Source organism: Pelodiscus sinensis, chromosome 32 (assembly GCF_052426305.1).
Source record: "Pelodiscus sinensis isolate ZL-2025 chromosome 32, ASM5242630v1, whole genome shotgun sequence".
Taxonomy (NCBI): Eukaryota; Metazoa; Chordata; order Testudines; family Trionychidae; genus Pelodiscus; species Pelodiscus sinensis.
The window spans coordinates 8359040-8373298 of NC_143083.1; the positions used below are offsets into that span (position 1 = coordinate 8359040).

Consider the following 14259-nt stretch of genomic DNA (forward strand, 5'->3'; position numbering starts at 1 on the left):
AGGTTTCAGTGTAGAATTAGCCAAGCATTTTGTTTCTTTTGATTTGTAATCTACTTTGCTCTGCTTGTTCTCACTTATTACCACTTAAATCCTATTGCTTGTACTTAATAAAATCATTTATTTTCTATCAAACCCAGTGTAAATAATAGTTATCTGAAGGGGCAACCAGTGGGTACATTTTCCCTTTTTTTGCTAAAGGGAACTTATCCAGGTAATTCAATGAGGAGGTTTATCCCATTTGGGGAATGGTATCCCAGGGAACTGGGCCCAAAACTGCACTCTCCTTAGACCTGAAGAGGTTGAGTGTCTATACTGCTTCTTGGTGGGGGCAGAGATCTCAGCTCAGGGCTTTGGCTGGGGAGACCCCCGGAGCCCAGGACTGGGTGGCAGGGAACCTCAGAGAGCGGGAAGGTGAGTGACAGTGGCCATCTCAGCACCCAAAGGGTCATCTGTGGTTTCACCCCGTTACAACCAAGTTTTGTGAGATTTCTCTGAAGCTGTTCACAGTCTGCTTTGGCCTTAACTATTCTTAGCAGTTTGGTATTTTCTGCAAATTTTGCTACCTCATAGTTTGTAGTCTTGAAACCAGTTACCAATCCATGAGGACTTTTCCTCTTTTGTGTCATGACTTTGGTTAAGAGCGTTTGGTGAGGTTTCTTGTCAAAGACTTTCTGGAAATCTAAGTACACTATATCCAGTGGACCCCCTTGTCCACATGCTTGTTGACCCCACACCTCTCCAAGAATTCTAATAGATTGGTGAGGAATGACTTCCCTTTACAAAAACTATTGACTCTTCCCCCACAAATTATGTTCATTTATGTTTCTGAAAATTGTTTCAATCAGTTTTCCCAGTACTGAAGTTAGACTTACTGGCCTGTAATCACCTCTAAAAACCCTATCTGGAGGTATCCTCCAGTCATTTGATACAGAAGCTGATTTTGAGGTCACGTTATAAACCACAGTTAGTAGTTTTGCAATTTTACATTTGAGTTCAGAACTTGTAGGAAAATACCATCTGGTCCTGGTGACTTATGGTTAGCTTGTTTCCAAACCTCCTCTAATGACATTTCAATCTGGGACAGTTCCTCAGAATGGCTCAGGTTTGGGAATCTCCCTCACCTCATCAGCCATGAAGACCAATGCAAATAATTCATTTAGTTTCTCTACAATAACCTTATTGTCCTTGAGTGATCCTTTAGCATCTTGATTGTCTAGTGGCCCCATGGGTTGTTTAGCAGACTTCCTGCTTCTGGTGTACTTAAAAATGTTTGCTATTTCTTTTTGGGTGCATCTAAACTGGCAAGATTTTGCACAAAAGCTTGCTAGCTGTCTACACTGGCTGCTTGAATTTGCGCAAGAGCACTGACTTTGTAACGCTCCTGCTCAGGGATAAGCCCTCTTGCACAAGAATACTTGCACGAGAGGGCCAGTGTAGACAGGCACCTTAATTTTTTGCACAAGGAAGCCCAATGGCTAAAATAGCCATTGGATCTTTCTTGTGCAAAAGCGTGTCTATACTGGGCACGGATGCTTTTGTGCAAAAGCATCCGTGCCAATCTAGATGCTCTTCTGCGGAAATACTTTTCCGTTAAAAGTATTTCCGCAAAATCATGCCAGTCTAGACGCAGGCTTTGTGTTTTTGACCAGTGTGCCCTCTAATCTACATGGCAGCACAGCTTTACACTGATTAATCAACCCCACCCAGAGGCTCAGAGCTCCATGCATGGAGCTGACTGACTGGGTGTGGCTGATTAATCACCAGTGAAGCTGTGCTGCCCCACATCTTAGAGAGAATTTTTGACCAGCTGGTCTTCAAGTTTTTTTTGTTTTGGCCTTCCTAATTATATTTTTACACTTCAAAAACTAACTTGTACTTCTTAAATGCCTTTTAATCTCTCACTGCTTCCTTTACTTGATTAAGCCACAATGGCACTTTTTGGTTCTCATAGGCTGCGTCTAGACTGGCATGATTTTGCGGAAATACTTTTAACGGAAACGTTTTTCCATTCAAAATATTTCCACAAAAGAGTGTCTAGACTGGCACAGATGCATTTGCGCAAAAGCATGTGTGCCCCGCAGAGACGCGGTTTCGCGCAAGAAAGCTCCGGTGGCCATTTTCGCCATCGGGACTTTCTTACGCAAAAAATTCCTGTTCCTGTTTACACTGGCCCTCTTGCGCAAAAACAATCCTGCCAGTCTAGATGCACCCATACTGTTTTTTAAAAATTGGGGGTATGCATTTATGTTGAGCCTTTATTATGGTGTTTAATGGGCAAATACTGGCCTCAGGGCCAGATCCAGTCTACCAAAGTTAGCCGCTGGTGAGTCCCCACACAACCGTATTTGCCTGCATCTCTGCAGGTTCAGGGAATCACAGCTCCCATTAAGCATGGATCATGGTTCCTGACCAACAGAAGCTGCAATTGCCCGTACCTGCGGAGGTGCAAGTAAATATAGCCGCAGTGGCCCACCAGAGTGAGCCACCACGGTTTTATTGCCCATCCCTGCTTTAAGAAATGTCCATGCAGCTTGAGGGATTTCACTTTTGGCTCTCTACCTTTTGGCTACGTCTACACTGCAGGCTTTTTGCACAAGAACAGGCGTTCTTGCGCAAAGACTTACAGAGCGTCTACACTGCACATGTGTTTTTGCACAAGTAAATTTACAGTACAGTGTCAGAAAACAGGGCTTCTCCTGGAAGAGTTATTCCTCTCCCCACGAGGAATAAGCCCTTTTGCGCAAGAGCTCTTTCACAAGAAGGCAGTGTAGACAGGCAACATGAATTTCTTGTGCAAAAAAGCCCTATGGCTAAAACGGCCATCAGAGCTTTCTTGCACAAGAGAGCGTCCACACTGCAATGGACACTCTTGCGCAAAAGCACATCACAGTGTAGACATGCTCTTGTGGAAGACCTTTTGCACAAGAACTCTTGCGCAAAGTAGTTCTTGCGCAAGAAACCTGCAGTGTAGACGTAGCCTTTCAGTTGAACTAACCTCCTCTTTTTTGTGTAGTTGCCCTTTCTAAACTTAGATGCCACAGTGTTGGGCTGCTGTGTTTCTCCTGCCACAGGGATGTTAGATTTAATTACGGTCACTATTTCCAAACAGTCAGGCTGTGTCTACACTGGGCCACTTATTCCGGAAAATCAGCCGCTTTTCCGGAATAAGCTGCGAGCTGTCTACACTGGCCCCTTGAATTTCTGGAAAAGCAATGACGATCTACTGTAAAATTGTCAGTGTTTTTCTGGAAAAACTATGCTGCTCCCGTTCGGGCAAAAGTCCTTTTTCAGAAAAACTGTTCCGGAATAGGGCCAGTGTAGACAGTACAGTAGTCTTTTCCGCAAAAAAGCCCCGTTCGCAAAAATGACGATCGGGGATTTTTACGGAAAAGTGCGTCTACATTGGCCATGGACGCTTTTCCGGAAAAAGTGCTTTTCCAGAAAAGCATCCTGCCAATGTAGATGCGCTTTTTCCGGAAATACTTATAACGGAAAACTGTTCCCTTTTAAGCATTTCCGGAAAAGGGTGCCAGTGTAGATGTAGCCTGTTTTCCTCTTGGACCAGGATCCTGCGCTCCACTGAGGACTATGTGTGAGGCTTAGCTCATCTGTGAGCTCTTTGGATGAAAGACTGGTGAGCCAGGAAGCACCTAATCACACACTTTCTGACTCTCAGCAAGACCTCCTTCTAGCCAGAACCCATAGTACACCATACTGCTCCTTTATAAACAACCCCATAGGTGGCAGCTTGCAACAATGGAACTGCTCCACTTATTTTTTGCTGCACAGGATACTCAGTGAGTATGGTTGCTTTTTTATAGCATCTGCTGAGGGCTTCCAAAGGGAATGGCAGGGCCCGGGTGTCAGGTTCCAAATGGAGTTTTCTCCTTGGCATTTTCCCTCCCCTTATATAACTTCCCTTTGCCTAGATCAGTGATCCTCAACATGTGATCTGCAGACAACTAGACCATCCTGCAGATGGGCCATGGGGTCTAGGCTCATCACTCCCTCTGAAACTGGTGCTTCCCTTCTGTGTCCCCCACACAAGGTTGGAGCACCAGGACCTCGTTGTGGGGGGGAAGGGGAAAACAAGCCTCGCAGATCAGATCTAGCTTGTGGGGGGAAGGAAGTGGCTCTGCATGCTGCCACTCCCCCTCTTCAGCTGGGGGGGGGGGGGGGAGATCAGCAGCACAGGAAAACTGCTTTCCCCACTGCTTCCATTGGCTGGAATCATAGGGAATGGAGCGGGGGGGGGGGGGGGGAGAAGGTGTCAGTGCCTGGGATTAGTGGGAATCATGAAGCCAGGTAAGTACTCTCCCCCCCCCCCCCCCGACCTTGCACTCCCATCCCTCTCTCTCACCCTCCCTCAAACCCCTGCCATCCCAATCCCACTCTGGCACACTGCCTTTTTCCCAGCCCCCACCCCATTCCTGCACCCTACCTCTCCCCTCCCAGCCTGCTCCCAACCCTATACCTTCCACCCCAGCCCCTCATCACCATCCCTTCCTGCATTCATCTTGGTGGTTGGCCAGTGGTCCACAGAAAGGTCTGCGTTGAGCGGGATGGGCCATAGGCCAAAACGTTTGAAGAACCACTGGCCTAGATTATTGCGTTACCACTCCAGGCACATGGCAATTGTGGCTGCCCTGCTGTCCAGGGTTGCCCTTTCCTCAATATGTAATTGCCTCTGCTCCCAGTTTTACATAACACTTGTAGAAAGGCAGAATTGACTGCTCCGGTGAAGGGGAGACAGAATGCAACAGACATAGCTTGTAAGGATGGGGCCTCTTACCAGGCTACTTCAAACCAGTGGCATGAGGAGGCTTGGGTACAGAGTTTTGATTGTGGTTTTTTTACACTTTAGATTTACCAGGACTGTCAAGTTTTACCCATTTCTGTCAGAGGTCTTCACAGATGACCAAAAAACTGGAGGAGGACCTCTCAGATCTCTGGGGGAAAAAAAAAAAAAAAAAAAATCTTTCTATAAGGCATTTTTCCCCTTCCAGAAACTTTAGACTTTGAAGCCAGTGGTTGTTATTTTCAAGCAAAACCCACCGCGATTTAACCAGAACGATGCCAAATCCCTTTGTACCCTCAATGGTTCAGCTTTCACTTGATAGCAGGGTGGTCCTCATGTCCCTAGCTCTTCAGCCACATGGCCACGACAAAGAGCAGAGAAGGGGTAACATGTGAGGATGGTATTTAGGTGCCTAACCACCACAGGTGCTTTTGACACATTTCCAAGTCCTGAATTTCCAGTGGAACACCCAAGCAATTGTTTTTTAAACACACACACTCACACACACACCCCACCAGTCGGAAAAGCAAAAAACAAGGCCCAGACCCATCTTTAACACCTAATTTAGCCAAACACTAACAAGACTCCCACGCTGAAGTCACATGCTTTCTCTTTTGGGTGGTGGATTTCCTTAGGGAGCACATGGGCCGGTTGTGGGGAGCAGTGAGGACAGAGCTGCATGTGTCTGTCAGTGCACACACAATGGAAGGTACTAGGTACATTTTAAGACCCTCATTAAATGTCACCTACAAAAAGTCTCAACCATGCTATGCTGGGACCACAGCTAATCACCATGGTCTAACAGGCTGTTACCTCGTACGCCTCTGGTCTGTTCCAGCCACGTGTTCCCATCTTATCAGTTGGGGCAGACATGGGGAAACTTTTGGGACTGACCCCCAGAAAAATCAGTGGGGAAAACACACAAGTGAGAAGCCCTTCACTGAGGAGAAAGATACTCCACACGTTCCCCTTGCACACCTGAGCCAGGGGGAGGAGGGGGGGTGTCCAGGCTAGTATATGGTATGCTCCAGCCCCATGGGTGGTTGGCTAGAGTGCCAGCGTGGGGTCCCTGAGCCTCAAGGGCCAGATTCAGACAAGCCAGGGGCTGCTTCCAGCCCCTGGGCCTGAGGTCCCCCCCCCCCTCTTTTGGGCAAAGAAGAGTTATGCACACAGTGCCTAGGCCAATAGGGCTCCACTCTGAGGTACTACCACCACACGTATAACAAACAAAGTAGGGCACACAATTAGCTCTGCATGCTCGTGGCCAAACTACAGACCTGAACCTGCAAATGCATGCAACAAACTGTGCTCATAGGAGTAGTCCCGCTGAATTCAATAGGATTTGTACAATAAGCAAAGGGGAAGGGAGAGGAATTTCTGAGGCAAGAAAGAGGAAAGGATTCTACCATGGGCTTTCCAGCCTGTCTCCTTCTGAAGGGATATCGGGTTGGGGAGAAGACTTCTACCACGTGTTGCTCTCTCCAGTCCCTCAGGAAGACATAAGAACGGCCGTACTGGGTCAGACCAAAGGTCCTTCTAGCCCAGTATCCTGTCTACCGACAGTGGCCAGCACCAGGAGCCCCAGAGAGGGTGGACCGAAAACAATGATCAAGTGATTTGTCTCCTGCCATCTCTCTCCAGCCTCTGAAAAACAGAGGCCAAGGACACCATTTTATCCCCTGGCTAATAGCCTTTTATGGACCTAACCTCCATGAAATTATCTAGCTTCTCTTTAAACTCTGTTATAGTCCTAGCCTTCACAGCCTCCTCTGGCAAGGAGTTCCACAGGTTGACTACACGCTGTGTGAAGAAGAACTTTCTTTTATTCGTTTTAAACCTGCTACCCATTGTCACAGCACAGACAGAGGACTGTGCTGTGACAATTAGTTTCACACAGGTCTGAGTTCTAGCGGGACTAGTTGCAAACAGTTTATTTTCCCTCTAGTGTGATGTACAGTATAATTCCAGTGATCCAAACACGCCTTATCCAAAATCCAATTTAACTTACATGGGGGGAACGCACCCTGAATTTAGTTAACACTTCCATTTCTTCACAAAATGGCTTCTCTAAACATTTCAGCTGTGCCCCAGATTATTCAAGTGAACTGTAGTAGGAACCCCTGTGCGTATTGTGCCCCGCAACTGCCCAGGGAAAAGCATAACACTGACACTCCTCCCAAGAGCTGCCAGCCAAGTCCTGTCTTCACCACAGACACCTTTGAGCATTTGTGACCAAAGCACCCCCGCTACACCCTGGGAAGCAGGGAAATGCTGACACTATCCCTATCTTTAAACTCCAGGCTATCCACTTTGGAAACACTGATCATATAACAAGTGCAGGATGATCCAGGGAGCTTAAAAGAGCTCCATAGAAGGACACTAGCAACTAGCCCCAGCAAAGCCTCAGTTGAATCACCCTCTTCTGTGCATTTCTGCACAGGAGCCACATAGTGGCCTGGGGAGCTGTGGGGGCAAATCGGAGCTAAAATTTTAAAAATATGGAGAACAAAACAAGAAGAAAGAATCTAGGGAAGAAAAAATGTGCAGGATCATTTCAGGAGCATGACATAAGCCAGGGTTTATGACTGTCCTAGTGAGAACATTTCTCCCCCCCCCCACACCCCCCTAACTCAGATAATCATTCAGTTACTAAAACAGTCCCTAAACATTTAACTGTGCCAGTCAACTGCCTGTTCTACCCTGCATGGTGGAACCAGCCCAGACAACACCTACAGTAAATAATGGCTGTTGCATGGTAATTATACTTCAATTCACACAGTGATTTCACTTACCCCGTAATTACCATCAACTTGTAATTGCAAGGTGCAAAATAAAGTAATGTGGTCTTTTCTGTCATGTTAAGCTTCCCCTTTCACGAGGCTCCAATCAATGGCCAGATTCCACAGCTACCTGATCACATGGTCACAGCTTCAGATTTCTTACTGTCCTGTAACAGCTCAGCCTCATGACTACTCTGGGTGCAAGAGGGGAGTTAATCAAAGGCATCCTGACGGGATCCAGGGTAATGATGTTGCAGCATGAATATACATGCCAAGTTTCCAAAGCTGGATGGCTCCCTTAAAATAAATAAAATCAAACCTCACACTATCTTCAAGATTTCCAAGTGCCTAGTATTTTAGATCTCTAGCTTGAGACACCATAAAAAATGAACTTTCGTAGGACAGGAGCAATGTGAAAGTCAGACACCTCTAAGGTAACTTAAATTGGCCATCCAATAACTGAAACATTCAGGGTCTTAGATACTTAGAACAATCCTCCCAAGCCAACATTTTTAAAACCGGCACCCAGAGTGAAAGAAAAACCACTAGACTTACACCAAATAAAAGAGATCCTCAGCCAGCAGCAGTGAACATAGCTCCATTGACTCTGATGGATTATGCTGATTTACCCCACCCAAGGATTTGGCCCAAAAGCTGTGATCAATCTGAATATCATGGAGCATGTCAGCATTCGGGGACAGTCAGCTAGTTTAAGCTGGAAGTGTCTTATTGAAATAGGTTTTGTAAAACTTACTGAAGCCTATCAGTGAATGTTTTCATTCATTTTAAATGCTGAATAATGCATTTGAGTTTAAACTTCCCCTGCAATTCCTGAAATCTAATCACACCAGCATAGTGCTAATGCAGGAAATCCAGAAAGTGAGCCTTATTAGAAACAGAAGGAAAACAATTTTCAGAAATGTAGGTGGAAATGTAAACAAAGGTAGCTAAACTGTTTTTCACTAAATTAAGGTCTCTAAAAGTTCAGCAATACACGATTCTAGCATGGCCCACTGAGCTCTAGGAAGATCCACCAACTTCTGACTCTGCCAGATCCCTACTAGGGGATTCCAACAAAGGATCAAGGCCTAAACAGAAAACATTGGTTCTGTAGATGCACTTCAGGGGTGTGTGTCACAACCTTCACCATAAATGGGCTTTGAATTACTCAGGGATGACCAAATACCAGGGTTCTATTCTGCTCTCCATCCACATGCACTCAACCATGTGCCTGTAATTAATTGATGGGCACAGCATTTCCTGTAGAACTCCACATACCCATCCCTCTATTGGCACATGCTGGCATTTTCAAAGAACCCACAGGCCAGGGATGAGTTACCAGGGAGGCAGTTTAAAGGGACATCATGAAGTTAGGGCTGGACTTCCAAAACCACCCGCACCAACCAGCTCCAGCTGCTCTCAGTGGAGGCTGAACACCTTTGAAAAGCTGGTACTTGAAATCTAGAATATTTTCAAATTAAGAAGATTAAAATAGCTTCGGTTCCCACACATGCCTCCAAGCATGCTGCTCTCCTCTACTGTTGTGTGAGGCCCCAACCCAATAAAAGACTTAAAGTGTGTACTTAACTTTAACTGTAAGTGTACCATAGTGAAGTCAATAGAACTATATTGAAAAAAAACTTGCTAAATCGGGGCATGCAAGTGCCAAAGATCTACCGGGGATACTGAGGAAACCAAAGAGGTCACTTGTAACAATAGGAAGGACAAAGGATACAGTGAGATCTGTGTACTTGTTAAATCAGCACTATTCCTTTAAGGAACAGAGAGAACTCTTTTGCTAAGGCTGTACATATTTATCTTTTCATGTCTTCCATGGGCTCTGAAGCTGGGTTGGAACAGAGCAATTCCTCCCATTTATTGCCCAAAGAATTTTAATGCCTTCTTCCCACAATGAAACTGAGCTCCTGCAAACACAGTCCTGGCATCAAGGAATTCCAAGGCATGTACATTCCATCAGCATTTGTTTTGTTTTATTACTTAAAGTTAGGAGCACTCATCAGCTCACAAAGTTAAATTTATTTGTGCAGTTTAATCCATAGCAGCCAGAAGGAAAAATGCTTTACCTAAATTAACTCTGCACTTTACACCTTGATAAGGAGTTAAACTTTCTTGCCTCATAAATAAAACATTTAATAGTTAACACTCCAAAAACTAAATGACAGCTCTACAATATCCTTAAAGGGAAGAGAACACTGGGTTACCGAGGTTTATAGTTCAGCTGCCTGTAAATACTAGTAGAGCAGCTTGATTAGATCACAGTGCATGGGCATGTGTCAGGGTTCTGATCATCCTGACCTTTCCTGGAAGCTCAGAGAACAGTTGCTTCCCCCTCAGATGCAGTTCACGCTAACTGGGCCAAGAAATGAGCCACCGGCTGCTAAAGCAACCCCTGCATTTTATTTTTTGTCTCAGTAGGAATGACTGCATCGTGCTGTCAACACAAAACAGGGTTCTGTCAATGTGGACAAATATCTGTTACCCACTGCCCCAGGGCAAACTTCAGTCCAGGTCTTAAACAAACAAAACCAGCTCACCCCAAAAGTAGCCAACTGGAAACAGATTTTTATTTCACTCTTTAAACTAGCACCATACTTAGTATGAAAGAACCAAAAAGCCAAAAATAATGAGTCAGGAGCCCTTTCAAGGAAGGATCAAGCCCAGTGGAGCTTTTCAACCTTTAAAAAAATAAAATAAAAATCATCCTTTGCTAACATTCCTTGTCTGCTCTTTCTTTCAACCATGGACTCCCCACATTGTACAGATGTGCACCTGCTTTAAATAAACCTCCAAGCTTTGTCCCATCTGCAAACATTCTCTGAGCTGGAATGGCTTGAAAGGGGGGGAGGGGGGAATATCACAAATACCAGCTCAAGTAACAAGGTTTTGGCCTACAGACAATACTATATGAGCCAGTCTCCATGCCGATCTAAGTCTACATAAGCACAGGGTTGGCTCATGCAAATCTGTAAGACTAAGGCCCTTGCCAGCAACAAAGCCATATTGATTAAAAAAAGATAGAACCCTCCCCATTCATATAAGCCAGTTTTGCTGACAAACCCATGTTACTAAGATGCCTTGAGATGTAAACACAGGGTTGGAGAAATCTTGCAGTGCAGACAAGGCCTGGCTCTGGCGGGGAAAAAAAAATATTCAGCTTTGCAAACAGCCATCAAAATCTCAAACTTTTGCACATGGCTACTCAGGGGATGGGCGGGAAGAGGGAAAAATCACCACATTCTTCTAGAAAGTGGTGCAAGTGGCAATTAGCCCTGCTGGGCACTAGCCACCCACCTTTTAGGCTGATGTGCCACATATGGGAAGAAGAGGGGGGACTAGGATAAAATGGAAGATATTGATATTTTATTCCTTTGCTTGCATTCCTATTGGTTGTCCTTTGGGGTAGGGGGTGCAGAAGAGAGGTGCTCGTATGTGAATTTGTAGTTATCCTAAATCACAAACGACTGAATTAATCCAGCATTTACGGGACAAGGTGGGAGGATGCAGGGGAATCTTCTACAAAATCTCCAGTTGCCTTCTGCCTTGAAGATGCGATGGTTGGCAATGGGGAAGACAGCAGCTGCAGTCTGCTCTTGACTGTGTTCAGTGAAGGCTTCAGGCACCTGGGGACGATGAGGAAACGACACAGTGAGAAAATCTTGAGTTTCCTTCCCCTGTACGGATAAGCTCAATGACGGGAAAGGCTGCAGCCTGCCTCAAAGCAACGAAGGCTTCCAGCACCCAGCAAATGGATCTGCCCCCAAACCTTGGTTTCCCCTCCCTCTTAGGGAGGATGAGCAGGTCCTGGAAAGGCTGGTGACTTTAGCCCTCCTCCTCTAATGAAGCTCAATGAAAGCCTCCAGCTCCTCAGGGATGAAACCCTTATAAGGGATCTTGTGTTTGTCCAGGGCACGGGCAGCAAGGCACTGGAGGGTGATGTAGTTAAAGGGCTGCATCATGCTCTTGGTAAGCAGCTTCTCATCCAGTAAATCATAAGCTGTCTGCTTGAAAGCGTTTGTGGCATCCATGTGGGCTCCAGCCTCCATCAGGGCACTCATGATCAGAGGGCAGTTGTTCTGGGCAGCAATGTGCAGCGGGGTATTGTTGTCATAGTCACGGCTGTCTGGATCAGCCCCACACTCTAGCAGCAGGTTCACAACGTGGAGTGACGGGAACTTGCCCACTGGGTAACGCCCCACAGTGGTGGTGTCCTTATCCACAGCCATGTGCAAGGGAGTGAATCCGTTCTTGGCCCGGGGACTGCACTTTAGTAGGCAGTAGATGGTCTGGCGCTTCTGGTGCTCTTGCTCGGGGGTGCATTCCACCTTCTCCAGCAGGAAGACCAGATGGAGGATGATTGCTACTGCCTTGGTGAACTGCGCAGAGTCCGCCACTGGGTCCTTGTTAAGCAGAAGTGCCCGCTCTACCTCCTGGACCCCTTTGCTCAGCACACCCATGAGGTCAGAGAAGCCCAGTTGGGTAGCTAAGGTGCCCTTGGAGCGGTCCTGAAGCACATAGGAGAAGAGCTCAGCAAAAGAAAGGAAGCTGCTGGCAGTCATGGGGCTGAGGGGCTCCAGGTTGCCTTGCTGCATGTCCAGGGCATACCTCCACAGGTTAATACAGCGTTCAAAGTTGCCTGAGTCAGCATAGACAGCCCCCCGGTAACGGATGTAATAGGAGGTGTCTGGGTGAGAGGGGCCCAGGATGCGCTCTCGGATCAGAAGTGCCTGCATGCGCATCTCATCCGGGTCAGTGATCAGAGCTTCTAGCTCCTCCAGCGTGCTCACCTCTCGGGAATAGTCGTAAGCCAGCACCAGCTGCCGAGGCTCAGGCTTGCTTAGATATTGCCCCCCCTGGTGCCGAAGCTCCATGGCCCGCCGCCAGTACTTGAGGGCCCCCAGGAGATCACGCTTCTTATCCACAAAGGTGGCTCCTAGCAGCTCCAGGGCTTCTACAGCAGCCTCCCGACTGCAGTACTCATCCGGGCCCTGGTGCTCATCCTGGCTAGTAGCACCACATCCCTTCCAGCCCTCTTGCTCCTCCAAGGAAGGGCAGCACGGATGCGTCTCCTGGCCCGTCCCGCGACACTGCTGCCTCCCACTGGCCACACAATCCCCGTCCTCGCGTCCCGGCATCTCCCCCCCCTCCTCGTTCGGCAGCCCTCCTTGGATGAGGTACTCCACGATGTTGGTGTGCCCGGTGACGCTGGCAGCCAGCAGCGGGGTCATGCCGTAGCCGTCCCTCTCCATGCGGGCCTTGGAGCGGAGCAGCAGCTGCAGGATCTCCAGGCTCCCGGACTCGGCGCAGTCGTGCAGGGCGGTGTTGCCCTTCACGCTGCGCCGGTTGACGTCGGCCCCCTGCTCCAGCAGGTAGCAGGCGATCTCGCGGTGCCCCTTGTAGCAGGAGATCATCAGGCAGGTGTGGCCGTGGCGGTTGGCCACCTCCAGGTCGGCGCCCCGCTCGCCCACCAGGTAGCGCACGATCTCCAGGTGCCCGTCGAAGCAGGCGGCGCGCAGCGGGGTGGAGTTGGTCAGCGTGGTCTGGTTGACGGCGGCGCCGCGCTCCAGCAGGCAGCGCACCACGGCCAGGTGGCCGGCGGCCGAGGCGGCCCACAGCGGCGGGGCGCCCTCGATGGTCTCGCCGTCGAAGCTGACCGAGCCGCCCTCCTCCACGCGGGCGCCGCAGTGGTCCAGCAGGTACTCCACCACCTCGCGGTGGCCGTGGCGGGCGGCGATCAGCAGCGGCGTCCCCCCGCCGCCCGGCCCGGCCGCCAGGGCCTCCAGCTCCGCCCGGCTGCGGCTGCCCAGCAGCTTCTGCAGCAGCTTCAGCTTCCCGTCGCGGGCCGCGTTGTAGACGGCGGTGCGCAGGTCCATGGCCCCCGCCGCGGGCCCTCCCTGGCCATGGAGCGGCGGCGCGGGGAACCTAGCAACGGGAGAGACCCCGGCCGCCTTCAGTGCGTCTCCCCCGCCGCCATCTTAGGGTTTTAAGGCAAAACAAAATGGCGCCCGACGGGCCGGGCCAGGGCAAGGCATTGTGGGACACGTGGTTTTGCCAGCGCCGCGCTTCGCATTGCCGCCGAGGGAGAGAGGGTCGGGGAAACCGCCTTTCCCAGCAGGCAACGGGGAGGAGCGGGTCGCTCGCGGGCGACAGCGAGGGCGTGCCGAAGTGGCGTTTGGGAAATGTAGTTCGCCGTCCACACGCTTCGGCAGCCGGCATCGGGGAGTGTGGTCCGTGGGAGACTACATTTCCCAGCAGGATAGCGCCTCTCCGGGAGCCTACCTGGTTACTGGGGGCGGGGACGGTCGTTCTGGGAAATGTACTTGTGTAATCTCACCCATCGGTCCTAATTAGTGTTCTATGTAGGCTGAGCCCTTTGGCAGCCACCCAAGAAGGGTTCAGATGCTGCCTTCTGATTAGTGGAGGTCCACAGCCCGCAGCATGTGTTTCTACTCTTGGTGCACATCTGCACATGCCTCAGTGCACATAACAAAATTTATTCCACACATTGATGGAAAAAGTTAGAGGGAACAGTACTCCTAGGCTATGTCTAGACTGGCAAGTTTTTCCACAAAATCAGCTGCTTTTGCGGAAAAACTTGCCAGCTGTCTACACTGGCCACTTGAATTTCCGCAAGAACACTGACTTCCTACTGTAAGAAATCAG

General features: G+C 48.9%; 1 protein-coding gene across 1 annotated transcript; it reads right to left on the reverse strand.

Annotated features, from left to right (window-relative positions):
* Positions 1 to 10141: 10141 nt before the first annotated feature.
* FEM1A (fem-1 homolog A) lies at positions 10142 to 13592 on the reverse strand. The gene has a single exon (XM_006110519.3). It carries the CDS (start codon positions 13467 to 13469, stop codon positions 11433 to 11435), a length of 2037 nt encoding a protein of 678 aa, XP_006110581.3. The 5' UTR covers positions 13470 to 13592; the 3' UTR covers positions 10142 to 11432.
* Between the last annotated feature and the right edge of the window lie 667 nt (positions 13593 to 14259).

Coding starts and splice junctions, on each gene's coding strand:
- FEM1A (XM_006110519.3), bottom strand. CDS start 13,469: ATGGACCTGCGCACCGCCGTCTACAACGCGGCCCGCGACGGGAAGCTG.